General features: G+C 43.2%; 2 protein-coding genes across 6 annotated transcripts in view; one reads left to right on the top strand and one right to left on the bottom strand.

Moving 5' to 3' along the window:
• The window catches only part of plcg2 (phospholipase C, gamma 2), a 48626-nt gene extending 43199 nt beyond the window's left edge, over positions 1 to 5427 (top strand). For both annotated transcript variants that reach the window (XM_085280872.1, XM_085280873.1), the window contains exons 28-33: positions 2207 to 2346; positions 2486 to 2594; positions 3080 to 3244; positions 4004 to 4092; positions 4178 to 4341; positions 4749 to 5427. In XM_085280872.1, coding sequence (XP_085136998.1) covers positions 2207 to 2346; positions 2486 to 2594; positions 3080 to 3244; positions 4004 to 4092; positions 4178 to 4341; positions 4749 to 4791 — 710 coding nt within the window. In that variant the 3' untranslated portion in view covers positions 4792 to 5427. The remainder of the gene's footprint in view (positions 1 to 2206; positions 2347 to 2485; positions 2595 to 3079; positions 3245 to 4003; positions 4093 to 4177; positions 4342 to 4748) is intronic.
• An 869-nt stretch (positions 5428 to 6296) lies between these two features.
• The window catches only part of cmip (c-Maf inducing protein), a 45231-nt gene continuing 36168 nt past the window's right edge, over positions 6297 to 15359 (bottom strand). For all 4 annotated transcript variants that reach the window (XM_085280868.1, XM_085280867.1, XM_085280870.1 and 1 more), the window contains 10 exons: positions 15287 to 15313; positions 15145 to 15193; positions 14940 to 15047; positions 14727 to 14843; positions 13569 to 13709; positions 12182 to 12229; positions 11944 to 12090; positions 11745 to 11850; positions 11583 to 11653; positions 6297 to 10318 (listed from right to left, as the gene is read on the bottom strand). In XM_085280868.1, the coding sequence (XP_085136994.1) occupies positions 10265 to 10318; positions 11583 to 11653; positions 11745 to 11850; positions 11944 to 12090; positions 12182 to 12229; positions 13569 to 13709; positions 14727 to 14843; positions 14940 to 15047; positions 15145 to 15193; positions 15287 to 15313 (868 nt within the window). In that variant the 3' untranslated portion in view covers positions 6297 to 10264. The remainder of the gene's footprint in view (positions 10319 to 11582; positions 11654 to 11744; positions 11851 to 11943; positions 12091 to 12181; positions 12230 to 13568; positions 13710 to 14726; positions 14844 to 14939; positions 15048 to 15144; positions 15194 to 15286; positions 15314 to 15359) is intronic.

Genomic DNA, 15359 nt, shown 5'->3' with positions numbered 1-15359 from the left:
GTTGAGCAACACGAGGATCGGCACATTGAAAGGACATGAAAATGCAGAAATAAATAAGTCTGAGGAAATAAAAGTGTGAAAATGGGAAATAATAGAGGATTTAACACTAGCATCCCCCAGGCTTCTACCTTTCTACCTATAAAACCCGAGAGCAGCCAAATGGCTGGTAGGCTTTTAGCTAGGCTTTAGCTTCAGCCAAGTGGAAGCTAAATTGGCTAGTCATTCATATGTAAATTAGGTCGTTATCTGGGAATTCTGGAGGGAGGGGAGTGGGGGTGTGTGATTGAGGGCGTGGGGGAGCTGCTAAAAGCTGTGCACTTCCTTTTGTGTTTCATCTACACACAATGAAACACATAAACATAGAACCACAAAAGACCTGCAACATACCTGAGTGGTGAATTCATTGCGATCTGTCTGTCTAGTGGATTGAGGAATTTCCCTGCGAATCCTGTTGACTGTGCCGAGGATGGTGGTTTTCCGTCCAAGAAGTTTTTGCGCAAGTGAAAGCGATGTGAAGAAATTGTCCGTGGTAACATTTCTGCCCTTGTCTAGGAATGGTTCCATCAGCCTCATTACTACATTTTCAGAAAGTCTCTCCCCAGTGGGACGATTGGGGTCCTTGCCAAGATATGGGAAGACATTGCAAATGTACTTGGATTTTAGGTCGCAGGCCACCCAAAACTTGATCCCAAACTTGTCCGGTTTACTTGCAATATTCTGCAGGGAAAATTCTTTGATGGGAAAAGCTGTTCATCAACGGTGATATGTAGACCAGGGTTGTAGCACGTGATGCAGTTGGTGACCAATGATCCCCACACACTGGAAATTGCAGCGAACTTATCAGTCTTTGCTCGATTTGCTCCATTGTGGCATCAATCAGACCACTGGTATAATGTTGAAATGTACTCACTCACTTTTTATTATTATTTGTAAATATGTGTACAAATGGTTGGTTTTTTGTACTGTTTTTATCAATAAATCTCAGCAACAAAGGACATACACCCATGTGTGTTGATTTCTCCCTAAGACGGCAAACTGAAACACTCCAAGTTGGTGACTTTTGGGGATTTATTTCCCTGGATGATTGAGAATGCATCAAGATGAAACACAAAAGGAAGTGCACAGCTTTTAGCAGCTCCCCCACGCCCTCAATCACACACCCCCACTCCCCTCCCTCCAGAATTCCCAGGTAACAACCCAATTTACATATGAATGACTAGCCAATTTAGCTTCCACTTGGCTGAAGCTAAAGCCTAGCTAAAAGCCATTTGGCTGCTCTCCCGGGTTTTAACATCCCATTAATACAAGAAATCTTCTATTTGTAGTATCTGAAAGCTTATTTCAGTATATTACTCCACTTATATGTAGTATTTTGGCTATGAATAGCTTTATAAACCCATATATTATGTGTTTAGAGACACTATGTCTTTGTCTTTTGAGCTTAGTTACAGTCACGGTAAAGAGAAAATACACTATCTGTACATTACTAAGAATTTAAGTGTCAGGACAAAGTAAAAAAAAATCTAGTCTTTAGCAGGTCGTACATTTGGGTTCGTATGAGCTGAGATGAACAACAACACCTGACGCTGTGTCATTATTTAGTTAACTAGGGCTAAACCAACATGCAGAAGCAGTGCGTCCACCCCATGGTTCTGTAGCCTGTGCAGTCTTTCAAATACCTGTTCTCTGTGTGAGGTTAACAAACATGTTGGCCTGCTCTTCATTACAGTGTTGCTTCAGTTCGTTTGTCCACAGCATCTCAGTCGGGCTGTGGGACTGATGGGCTCACATCTGACTCCAGAATACATGAAAGGCGTTCAAGGAGTTCAACGTTTTTCACACGTTACGTCAGCACCTTGTCTTAGTTTTTGTTCAATAAATAATGGCACAGTGCAACGTGTCACGTGTTGGGATTCATTTAAAGTTACATTTACCTCATTTTAAGGCCTACTGAGGACCAGGTCATTTTATTATGTCCTGATATTTAAAGATATGCTGATGGGTTGCCAGTGCATCACTCTGCACTAAAGCTAAACTCAAACTGCCCTCTTTATGTTGTCTGTCATGTCTTTGGGGGATATCTGTCTACTCCAGCTGAAAAAATAACACAGGTTACACTATCGAGTCTACCTGTTAGAAAATTATCAGGATTTGCCTGAAGGAGAAGTGACACTGTGAAGTTATTCAGGTTCTTGTGTCCACCCAGATAAATACATGCAGCTGAACAACGCCCTCTTCAGTCTGAACGGACAAACGGGCTACGTGCTGCAGCCGGAGTTCATGCGTATGGATAGCTACGACCCTCATCAGGACAAGAAGGAAGTCAAATACAAAATTGTGGTCAAGGTGTGCCGCCACACGCACACACACTCTCTGTGCCTCTGTCATGATTATGAGTCACGTTCAGGGTCCACTTATGTACAAAAATGCACTTTGGGCCTGATTGTGTGCAGAGAATAAGAGCAGTTGTGTTCGTCCCTTGCAGGTGATTGGTGCCAGGCACCTTCCGAAGCCAGGCCGCAGCATCGCCAGTCCATTTGTGGAGATCGAGCTGTGCGGGCACACAGAGGAGAAGTACAAGACCATCGTCTATCGTAAGGAGATTCTCCAGCAACCTTTCTATTTTCCTCTGTTTCATCTAGTTTTTCTCTAACTATTAAAAATGTAGCTTGTGTTCGTTGTTTCAACGCTTTCTGCAGGAATTAGAGATTTGAAAGAAGATCGATGGTAAAATTGTAATAAGGTTGTGTTTGTTGTGTATCTATATCAACACTGAGATTTGCCTCGTCTTTGTGGGGCTTTCGATCTCACAGTGGAAAAATTGTGGGACGTGGGGGGCTGGAGCCTGTCCCACCTCTCACAGGGCAAAAGGCGGGACGACCCGGGAGAAGTCGTCCATCACAAAATATAATAATAATAATGAAAAACCTTAAAATAGTCAGAGCTCGAGCAGCTTCGGCCTTAGCTGCAATTCTGCGGGAACTTTTATTCTTTTCAGCTTGAGGTTCTGGGGACTTTTAATTTAATGGGGACTTGAGGCTTCACAGGTTAAAGCTTTGCACGTTTCTGCCCCCTGCAGGTGACAATGGTCTGAACCCAGTGTGGAAAGGCTCAGAGCGCATAATCTTGAGTGTGTATGAGCCTGAACTCACCTTCCTGCGCTTCATCGTCAACGAGGAGGACATGTTCTCAGACCCCAACTTTCTAGCTCAGGCCACGTTTCCTGTGAAAGGCCTTCGCTCAGGTGGGAATTCATACACGCAGCTTCTGTTACCGTCACTCTCAGGTAGTGCTCGTTATCATTATTGCATGAACTGAATGTTACTTAGAAGCAAGATTTAATGCACACTAAGAATACTTTCACCTGAAAACTATATCATGTGGAGCTCAAGTTAATTTCCTCGTTCACCAGTTTTCTCACAGGTGTGCTCGCTTTTGCTGTATTAACTTTTTGTATGGGGCTCATATTTTAATAAGAAGAGACACTCCACGTCTCAAATTATAAATAATGAAAGAGGTGAAACAATCCTGAATCATTTGATATTTAAGTAATGTTAGACAGTGGCTAGCTCATGTCTCTTGTATCCTGGCCAAACTTTAATGTAAACTTTTAGATTCTTGGTAATCGGGGAGTTTCCACTCTGAGTGTGACGCAGCTTTAATATCTAATTTTAGCAGGCTTTAGTATTTTGAAATTCCACAAAAGACTGACACCACACACTGAAGTGACCTCATTTGGAAGTGAAATTAGGTTGTGACTCATTTTAAGACTTTTTAAGTTTAGAGGGAACACAACTCACACAGTCACGTTGAAAACAACGGTTTTTTTGTATTTCTGTAAAAACTAAACTAGGTCCATCGTTACTGCTTAAGATTAAAAAAAATGTAATTTTTAAAAGTGATTTTAAAAGTCGAAATGAACACGAATGAATCAGGTTATAACACAAATCAAGGTGATGTGAATAAATGAAGGAAATGAACTGTTTTGGGTTTGCTTCCACAGGTTACCGCTCTGTCCCTCTGAAGAACGGCTACAGTGAAGACTTGGAGCTAGCTTCTCTTCTGGTCTACATCAGTGTGCAGCAGGCCGGGGTGAGTAACGCACCAGGAGCGCATCGACGTTTATGTCACTGTGGCGGGATTTCTGTGATCTGCTGACTCGGCACGTATCGTTCAGAAAGCGGAGGAGGAGCTGTACTCGTCTTCCAGCCAGCTGAAGAAGAAGCAGGCAGAGCTGGGCGAACCCTTCCTGTACGACACACACAGCAACCTTCAGCGATCCTCCCTGGCTCAGCCCACCAACAACCTCATGAGGAAGGGCAGCACTGGTGAAAATCCAAGGTAAGTCTGAAAAGTGCAGGAATACTCTAGCAGCGACAGTCTATTCACGGAAAGGACCCCGTTTGTCCGCTGCTGTCGTCTTCGGGTCTTTTGCCAAGCTTAGTGATATTTTGGTTGATTTTGCTGCCGCTAACATCCCGCCTATCTATCAGACTAATTTCATTGCCGTCAGCGGATGGCCTGCTTCACTTCAGTTGAGGTCCTTAGGCTGCCACAGCTTCCAAATTTCAGTGGCGAGCTCAGAATAAACTGATTAGGAAATTCCATCCATAAAACAGCTTTTTGGTGGATTATCTAATTTGCATTTCATGGTGCATACTGCAATATGTACATATACTGTAATATATGACAACTAATTTGTGATACTTGTTACTCTCTGCTCTCAATCTGTCCGTCTTTCTCTCCAGGTCAAAAGAAAAGAAGATAAACAACAGTAAATTTTACTCCTGAGGACTCATTTGTCTAACCTGTGTGAGCAGCAGGCTTCAAATCTAGTATCAATGTTTGCTATGGGAGCTGTGATCTGGAAGAGCTTTTTTTTTTGCCATCTTTCCACCGAAGATGGCAACATTCCAGTATCCCGAATGGTTTTCTATTTATTTAAGATTGGAAAAAAATTGTTCCTAACGTTTTGGAGTTTTTGAAATATGGAATTGCTGGAGGAAATGTAAGAGGCCGTTACAACGGTCCAAGTAGCCAGCGTTGTGCTTGATATGTTTGCATTCAGTCTGTTATCAAACTGCATCGTGTTACACTGATGGTATTTATTTTTCATTAAAGAGCGGAGTCTGAAATAATGACGATTTCACTGCAGTGGCTGTTCTGCTGCCAGGGAGCTTGTGTTTAATTCATTTTAGTCATTTTGAATGTGGTTTTGTGTTTTTTTGCTGTGCAGTTTCACCAGTGTGACGTTTTTCTTCAATGTTTGTTTGATATGGAAATCCGATCTGTAATCTCATGCAGTGAGTGTTTCCTCTATTTAATATGAAGGCAGATTGTGGTTATAGCTGTCCCAGAATTCCTCTGACTTCCTCATGAATCGAGTCAATAAAGTATGCTTGGTGAACGACATTCTTTATCTGTATTTATTGCATTGTTTTCTGCTCCACCGCATTTTAAAGTAGGCTGCAGGGACAGCAGTAGGCCAAATGCTTGAAGTGAGGAGCGTAGAGAGGCCTCGAACAAAAGAGCAAGTCCTCCATCAAACACTGGGGAAATAATTACCTGTAAGTTTGCTCACTTACAATTTTTAACAAAACATATTCCATAAAGGAATATACTTCAGCCTGTGGATCTCCAGCTTCTCTGAAGACTCATAGACTGAAGTACAGCATGGAGAAATATGGAAGTAATGAGCCTGTAACCCTGGTAGACAAGAGCAGTGCAGCTAAACCAATGACAGATGCATCTACTGAGCATGAAGCGTGTGGCTGGACTCGAGACGGAGAACGAGTCCCCAGCTCGTCTCAACACAGGAGATGTTTGCAACACTGCCCTGTGCTCCATCTCCACTACCAGCATCACTGAAACCACTACTGCTCTACAACCACTTGGGTATAAGATCAAGGATGCAAGCAGAGGAAGACAAAGGCTGGAAAGATGTTGATGCGAGTTGCAGAAGGGTGTCAAAATGAGGTACAGCAAGCTGTCCATAACACAGGCTCTAGATGCTACCAAACAAAGGCTGCAAGCGCTGAGAAAAAGGCTGAAGAGATATACCAGAGAAGAATAAATGGCCTTCTGGCAAACCTGTGGCGTCCAGGTATCATCTCATGCAAGCAGCAGTGACTCTGACTCCAGCTAAATGAGAAGAAACTGTCCAAAAAGATGAGGGAAACGTGTCCACCTGCAAAACCATTTGTGTTTCTTCTGTTTTCTCACTAACAGCTAAAGCTTCATGTTTTTCCCCCATTACACTGATATAATAACATGAAGAAAAGAAAAAACACACCCGGTTGATAACATATTCACAGACAATTTATTTTTGATTGAAATTATTTCACATCATAGTTGTTATTTTCCTGTTGAAGATCTTTTGTATTTTTATTACAACAGCCACAGAGCAGCAGCAGCAGCAATAATAATAATAATAACTCGGCAGGAGAAGCAGATCAATGCGACCGAAAGACTGAAAAAGAGAGAGAAACATGATGGGCGCCCCTTTTCCAGCTGCCAACAAAATGATTTTACTACAAGGAATGGGAAATAAAGTTGAAGTAGTTGCATTTTTTCAGTCTGTCAGGTTTGTCTGACCCTGTTCCTTCCATAACAATGGTTAAGACTCGAGCACAGCTGTACATGACGCAGGTGTGGTAGAAACTTTACAAAAAAATGTTTTTCTTATTTAAAAAAGGTGACAGATGAACGGGGAGGAAAGCTCAGTGAGCTCCACAGGAAACAGGAGACATGGCCGAACAGGAGAGACGGTACTTTTCAACCAGCACGTTCTATAGTAACACTTAAAAAAAAAAAAAAGAGAGAGAAACATAATCATCTCAACATGCTGGACCCCAGGCTCACAGTTTGGACAAGTCAGCGTGGCCCAAAACAGCCCACTGTGGGAAATGGGCTCATCTGCTTTCATGCCAAGTTTGATGAATTACCTCTGGGATTAAGGGTGAAGCTACAGCCAAGCTCGTTACCTCAGCCAGTTTCCCTACTAGTACAGTCTCTGGAGGAAAACGATGCTACGCTGCACTGAAGCTCAGTGTTGTGTTGCAGGTTGCTTGTAGCCTAAAAGCTGCATCACAACCTGGAGACCACCAGGTGATGTTTGTTTTTCTGCTTTCTTATTTTAATGGCATTAGTCATACACCCTGTAAAAACCCCCATAAAGGCCACAAGCACACTGGTCTAGCAACAAGGATGTTTAAAATAATAGCGTAGCTGGAGTTCTGATCCATTTAGACTTCTTCCCCCGCCCTTTGTGTGCCTTGGAAGCAGTGCGAGAAAACCCTTCTAGTCTGTTTTAGCTCCTCCCTCCTCCAGCATGACATCATAAAGACCCTAGACCAGAAAAAGGAAACTCGTGGATTACTCGCACATACCTCATTATCTGAAACTCTGTACTGGAAGGACTATTTTACCTTTCGATAAAGTCAAGGTAACCATTTCTCCTGATACGCTGAGCTAAGCAGCCGATGGCTGTGGCTTCACGTCAACCAGATAAACGTGATATTGGTATCAGGATTCTTCATGTCACTCTTAAAATAGAGTCAAACCGTTCATCCTTCAAAACCATCGGGGATAAAAACAACTGCAGTAAAATCAGACTGAATCATCGGGTCGCTGATGTGTGGAATCTCCAACTTTATTTAATATGACCACAGTCAGCGTGATCCTCATACGATACGACTCGTGATATAAAAAATGGCCATCGTTTAAATGATTAAATCTCGGCTTCAGTCCAAAGGCGCCAAGTGTCATTGGCTGTTTTAGAAAATCAACTTTAACTGCCTCAAACAGCAGGCTCGTGGGTAGATCCTGGCTACGACCAATCACAAAACAGCCGGATGGGATCTCTCCATTTCAGTCCTCAGCCTGGTGAGATAGTGATCAAACCCTTTATGGTATTTTTACAAAACAAAAATTACAAAATAACGAAAAAACATATTCGATGACGCGGCAACATTTACGTGCAAAAAACCTTAAACAACAAAAACACCGGAAACAAATGTTTGATTAAAGTGATCGAATGAGAGAAACATAAAATATAACACACATTGAAAACAGTTTTTTTAGATTACAGAGCACTTTGTGTGAAAAGAAGAAAAACAAAACAAAAACAACCACACACATTAAGATGAAGGCAACAACAGCCTGCCGAAGAAAAGGAGGCTGAGAGAAAAACAGAGAGGAGATGAAGAAGGGCGAGGATTCAAAAATGGTTCAAAGAGAGAAAGGAAGGAGACGACTATATACACTCATATGTACATCATACAGGATATGAAAAAGAGCACGATGTCCTAAAGCTAGACCTGAAGATGGCCGTACACAAACCGCACCTACAGGCCAAACAGAAACCTGTCGTGGCACCCAATAAATAGGAAACAAAGCGCTTCGTAGCGGACGGCGTCCTGTCCTCTGATTCAACAAGCATCTGGAGCGTTGCCCAGGTCGACACGAATAAATAAAATGGATGGATGCAGTTGCGCTTGCCTTGAGTTTCCAAGACAAATCCGCCCAAACCACGCGCACACGGGGAGAATAGATCCTGACAGACTTGCAGTGTGTCAGGGCAGTTACCACATCGTATGAAACGCTGCCACAACAAACAGGCAACACTTTGAGGGAATGTACACAGGCAAATAGAAGGTGCCCCACCCTCCCCGATTACTCGTCCCTTATTGTGATCGAATATGTACAAGAATTTTGTCCCATCCTCTGATAAGAATTAGCCTAAAAATGTCATCCACGTGATATGGCGTAATATAAATACAGCAGAGTGATTCAAAACAGGTCGTGGGACAGGTAAAAAGACAAGTGACTCATCCGCTAGAGGCACTGCGACTCCTCCGCTCAGGACAGGGGGTCGGAGAGGCAAACGGCATCAGGGGGGCGACACCACGCTCAGGTTTGCCTCAAAAAAAACAAAGCAGAGGAAAGACGTTTGGCGAGTTCTTTGCTTCAAAAGCATCCCAAAGCACCTGCACGGCGGGGACCAAAAACGAGAGGGGGATATGAAAATATACAACTCTCAGCTGGTGATGGGTCTGGTTCAAACAGGTCCGATTTCAGAAGTCCACTCTGAAGTTTGCCACCGCGGCTTTGGTACATGGACGTCCATGTGCGGCGGCGACCTGCGAGGGCTTCTTGGATAATGCGATGCAAAAAACCCCAAAAAGCTGTGTACTTTGATACCTCCCAACGAAATCCAGGAAAGACAATGTGTCAGAGGTTTTAAAGACAACTTATAAATATCAGTCAGTCCCAGACCACCCAGCTACTGCTACACAACTGTCCTATTAAATAGAAACAGGAGAGCTTCAGCACGCACACTGAAGGCAATTTAAAAAGGACCAAATATTGCCATCACCCTTGACATTCCTGCAAAGCTCCCAAAATGTCATCGTTGGGGAGGTGATGGGGAGGGAGGTGGGCATCTCCTTATGTTTTCTATAGAAAGACACAATATATGAAAGCACAGATGTCTGGAAAAATATGTTAATTCAAGTTGATAAAAACCGTTTTTGTTTTCTTTTTCTCCTTTTCGCGAGTTGTACATGAGGAGTAGGCACAGTCTTCTTTTCTCTGAGGTAGCACCTCATTTTCCCAGTGAAAGATTGGAAAAGGCCGGAATTTGATCCCGAAAACTGACAGCAAAGAGAGAGCGAGGACTCGATAACAGTTGACCGCGTCCGTCGGGAGAGCTACATCGTGGATCGGATCAAAGACGAACTGGAAGGCGAGCTGCTGCGTCCGGCCTTCGTTCCATGAGGGGCAAACGCCAGCGAGAGGCTCCGGGGAGGTGGAGCCTTCCTCGATTCTGGATTTCATTATGAGGTGCACACGCAGAGAGGGAAAAAAACAAGAGTGATTATGAAAACTGAGAGACTACGTATGAAAGGACGAGGCAAAGGGTAAGGACAGAGAGAGCAGGGTTCCAGTATTTCAGTACATCGGGTCCTCTCGTTCTCTGATGTCGTTTGTAAAAAAACAAAAAAACAACAAGGGCCTTCGAGGTAAGAGGAGCGATGAGTTTCACAAAGTTCCTTCCCGGTGACGGTGTCACTTTGTGGGATCGGTGATGAAACTGGTGACGGCTCCTCCTCATAGCAAGCGTCTAATCAGACGGGGTGATCCTCAGGCCGGGTGATGTTAGGGTTCCTGGTGTAATGATGGCGTCGATGTAATGTGTGAGTTTGTGTGTGATCGTGCTTGTGTGTGTCTCGGCATGTAAAGGGGCTGCTGAAAGCTTGGCCGATCACCATGCTTCAGTGTACCGAACATCAACATCCTTCAGGTTAGGCAGTTTGGCCTGGAGAGGAACACAAACAATATACACTTCAGTTGAGATCAGTTTTATTTAAACAGCAACAAATTCAAACAGGCGCTTTAAATTATAAGATAAAGGCCCACTAATAAAGAAAAAATCCCAACAATCAAACAACCCTCCTATGAGCAAGCACTTGACAACAGTGGGAAGGAAAAACTCCCTTTTAACAGGAAGAAACCTCCAGCAGAACCAGGCTCAGGGAGGGATTTCATTCATAACTGTGCTTCAAGATTCAGTGGAGGGCATACAATAACTAACTAAAGCACCAAACAACTGATGCAGATGCACTGATGTGTTGCATGAAAAACACCAGCAGAGAGCAGTCTTTAATGGCGATAAGTGCAGCTGAGCTCAGAGAGCTGTGAAACACGGAAACAGGAAGTAGTACACCAACTATTTTAACAACTACTGTTTGTCAATATTTTAGCATTAGTCCCAGTGATAAAGGTGAGCCAGCAACATCGACAAAGCTGTGTTTAAGCTCCTTAGCATGCACAACAACAACGCAAGCCCAGACATGTCTAAGAGCGAGAGCCACGTAAACACTAAGCTACCTAAACACCCTTCACGGCATCACAATCACTGGCAAGAAAACTGTTCCTACTAAAAGGTGAAAACAACTCGTTTCACCACTGGTGACAAAAACACACTGCTGAGTACAGCCAGGATATGAAGGCACACAAGGAGGAGATGCTAGCAGCTGCTGATGTGCTGCCCAAAAGTAAACAAATGACCCCTCCGAGCATTGTTATTGCTCGCTAGCTGCACTCCATGTGAGAGGAAGAATAAACAGTGGATGGAAATTTCTGGTGCAGTTACATAGTGGAAAAGCAGAGCTTTAAGCAGCTGGTTAAAAAGCTCAGCCAAGAATCAAAATCAAAATATTCCTCAGATTCAGTTTTATTATGTGACGATACTGCCTCGACCGCCTCGAGGGATTGTGCAGCTTAATGTTAAATGATCAAATTGACTTTAGCTGTCAGTTAAGCACAGTTTAGCCATCATGGGGTCAGGTGTTGGTGGCTTTGTCAAAACCATTTATTTTCACTGTATTAATACAAAAAATATATATATATGCATCTATCAGTCCATTCAAAATTTATCTGTGTAGACATCAGATATAAGACCTCTCTTCAAAGCGATAAAGGTCCCGAGGCGTGCTTTTTTTCATTCATTTAGCATTAGGTGCCACACAGAAACAGAACAGCAGGAACCTTTAAAGAACCTTTAACACTGACTGAATTACCTTGAGGTCCTCGTATGTGTCTGCTGTGAGCTTGGTGCTGTTCATGTTCAGACTGCACAGACTCTTCATGGCTGAAACAGACATTTGCACTTAGAGTTGACACACACACTATCAAGGACATTCACCGTGTCATAAAAATGCTTCCTATGCAAGATGTCTTACAACTGAGCGCCAGGAGACCAGCATCAGTGACGGGAGTCTCACACAGGTTCAGAACCTGAAGGCAGGCCAGATGCTCGGATAACAACCTCAGTCCTGCATCCCCAAACTGAAGCATGGAACAAAGCAAGCTGTTAGGCATCTGTAGACTCATAGACAGTCATGATTTCCTTGTGCAGCTGTTTGTGTTGGGTCCGTTTACCTGTGTGGACCAGAGGTTGAGCTGTTTGAGTGAAGGCAGCTTGATGAGCTGCTCAGCACAGGCACTGGTGACATTGGTGAAAGCCAGGCTCAGGTTCTCCAAGTTCCCAAAAGAACCTGAACTGAGCAGGCGGGCCAGGTCCGCATCCTAGAGAGGTGATGACAGGTTATTGTAAGAGTCAAATCAAGAGTTTTGCTTCTTTTCTAAGACGGTGTCTGTGTCAGCGGTGTGATCTCACCGTGGACTTGGAGGGCAGAGTCAGCCGGGTAGGGCCTCCTTTTCTTTGCTGAGGAGAAAATAGAAAGAAAGATGGCGTCTGAGCTTGAGGCCTTGCAGGAATCGTTGCTAACAGTAGATGGCACGTGTGAGCAGCTGCAGGCGTTTCCCACTGAGGCACGTCTATGATCACCTCGTGTTTAATTTCAGTAATAAGATGCTTTAAAAATGCTTCCCATCCTGCTTCAGTTAGAACCACTGATAAAAACTTATTCTCCTACAAAACATAAACGTGGTGTTTCTGGGGCAAGATTTTGGCCTGCACAGTAATGACCTGCTGATGAAATTCAGTTCTGCGTCATCAATTGGGAGACAGATTATTACGTTTTAATCTTAAACGGCATTTTGTTTTAGCTCTATTCTCTCTCCTTCACTCACAAACTCTCCTTACATCCATTTTATTCAATTATGTAACACTGCATTTCGAGTTTATTGAGAGATAACGGTGATAAAGAAAACAGCTGGTTACTGGGAAGGCCTTTTAAATAGGAGGCGAGATAAGTTATGGAATATAGACATGTTTATTTGAATTGCAAATAAATGGAGTCTACATATCGGCGTAAATGACATATGTTAAGCAAATATTAGATAAATGTGTTGTTTTATCGCTTATTTTAACAACTATGGCAGCAGTAACAAGCAGACGCTTTTTTTAATATAAAGTTGTTAATTTTACAGATTTAGACTGCTTTGCTTCCATAACATGCCGTCTTTTTCAGATTTTTAAATATAAAATGTGCGTTGTGTAAATCGTCTCAGGAAATGTAGTGACATTCATATCAAATATATACTAAAAAACACAAACTTTTATAATTGGAGAAGAGTACAAGAGTCTAAACTTTACTGTGAATTTGAAAAGTGTGTGACAACCATACATTGTAAGCACACTGGCAGTTTCACATGCATGTATTTTCTGCAGATTCTAGCTATCATTATTATTATTATCATCAGGTTCTCCATCACCCGTCTCTGCTGCTGCTCTGAAGGAAGGAAAAAACTACAACCTCCAAAGATTTTTAGAGTAAACGGCAGGATTTTATATCCAAACGTGTTCATACACATAATATTTAACATGTGGATGCGTGTAAATGCACCTTATGTCTTCCTTTTGTCCCTAATGTGTGCATGACCTCTCAGACTGTCAACAACCATCACCAGTGTGTTAGAATTGCAGACTGACAATTATCTACAGCCAGGTCACATGCGTTACTGACGACACATGAATTTGCAGTAATGAGAAGCTGGTGACTTTATTTTTCCGTGCGCCGCAGCAGTGCGCCGGCAGCAGCGGCTGCAGGCCTCGGCGCTCCTACTAAATAATGGGAGTGAGAGGTGGAGTTGGAACTCACCAGCTCTTTGAGCTCTCTCTGTCGGTCGCAGAGCTGCTCGTACATGCGGAGCCCCACCTGGGTGCTCTCCAGGGTGGAGATGATCTGCAGCTGGGTGTCTTTATTTTCAATGATGTTGTACTCCAGCATCAGACACAGGATCTGGAAACATGTCATGCACAAGTTAAAGCTGCTGATATACTGAAACACCAGAACATGCGATGAAACCAACACGTAGTGCAGCCCAGTGTTGGTAAATGGATTTTCTACTCTTAATCACCTCAACCTGACTCATTCACAAATTCACACAAGTACTTTTTTCTATGTCTAAGACTCACATTCACCCTCCAATTAATCCTTTTAGAGCAGCTTGGCATCCAGCATGTTGTCCAAGGATACTTTGGCATGCGGACTGGAGCAGCCAGTGATCGAACCACCAATTAGTCAATGACCTAAACTACCTCCTGAGCTACAGCCATGCCAGATAGTAATAATAAACTCCCAAACTGCACATGGGTGGACTAAACAGAGACTAAGGTGAGAATAAAATGACCAAAATGCCATGCAAAACAACCGCAAAGAGTCAAAATGTCCAAAATAATGAAATGATCAGAAAGCGAGATGTGGAGAAATGAACAAAAACAAGACAATATAGCAATAAATACTAATTTTAAAAGAAGAAATGATTAAAACATCCACATAAAGAGGTAAAGTGACTTAAAAGTGAGACAGATATGGCCACAGTGTGGCCAAAAAAAAAGTTACTAGAGTGAGGAAACGACCGGAAAGTGAGGCTGAGGAGCAACAAACCAAATGTGATGCAGAAAATCTATAAAGTGATAAAGACTAAAATAAAATCTGTACACAAACTACTGCGGTGACACTAAATGACCACAAACAAAAACAAAGAGATAAAAAATGGCCTCAGAAATGTGGTCAAAAGTGTCCACCACATGAGCAGGATGACCAAAATGTGAAAACGTACAACCAGAAAGTGATAAATTACAGAGATGTGATGCAATAAGACCAAAAAGGTTAGAATAAAAACAACCACGGAGCAGTGTAGAAACACCCCACAGTGACCCAAAGAATCCACAAAAAGACACACAACTGCAAAATGTGTATATATTTAGGAGAGCAGGACATAATTCATGGTTATAAGGTAGAAAGATCATCCACCTCCACCATGGTTTGGTTTCCACGGAGGGCCAGCAGCATGCAGGGGCCCAGCTTATTTTCAGCCAGAGAGAGGAGGAACTTCTTGGTCTTATAGCAGGAGCCCATCAGGATATGAACCTGGAGGATAGAAGGAAGAGCAGGAGGTGGGTCACGTTACAGTTCAGCATGACTGTGTCGATGCTTACGTGTGTGCATGTGTGTTCATACACTCACCATACTGGCAAAGAGCTCTCCGTCGTCATCACAGGCCACGCCTCCTGGACTGTAGAGCTGGAACCAGCCATCTTTCCCTGAACGCACGCTGAGCAGGCAGGAGTGGACCTGGAAAGCACACATACAGGGTGACTCTCCTTTCTTAGGCTTAAAGCAGAGATCAACCTGAACACACACACACACACACACACACACACACACACACCTCCTGCCGAGGGTCCTCTGCAAACCTCTGAATGACATATTTCAGCTCCCTGTTTAGAGACAGAAATATCAAGACACAAAGGTCAGTTTGTTTGAAAGCTCGAGTTCACCTCATTTATCAGGAGCACGTCTCGGTTACTTACTTTGTGAATTTGGCATGTGCAAGAGCCCTGCAGAGAAGACAGAGATATGTGAGGTGTTACAGCCTTAAATACA

This window comes from Mchenga conophoros, linkage group LG7, assembly GCF_057382185.1.
Source record: "Mchenga conophoros isolate Kocher_MC1m ecotype Shallow Benthic linkage group LG7, M_conophoros_male_GT1.1, whole genome shotgun sequence".
Lineage (NCBI taxonomy): Eukaryota > Metazoa > Chordata > Actinopteri > Cichliformes > Cichlidae > Mchenga > Mchenga conophoros.
The sequence above is the reverse complement of the archived record's forward strand: the minus strand, read 5'-3'. Positions and strand labels throughout refer to the sequence as shown.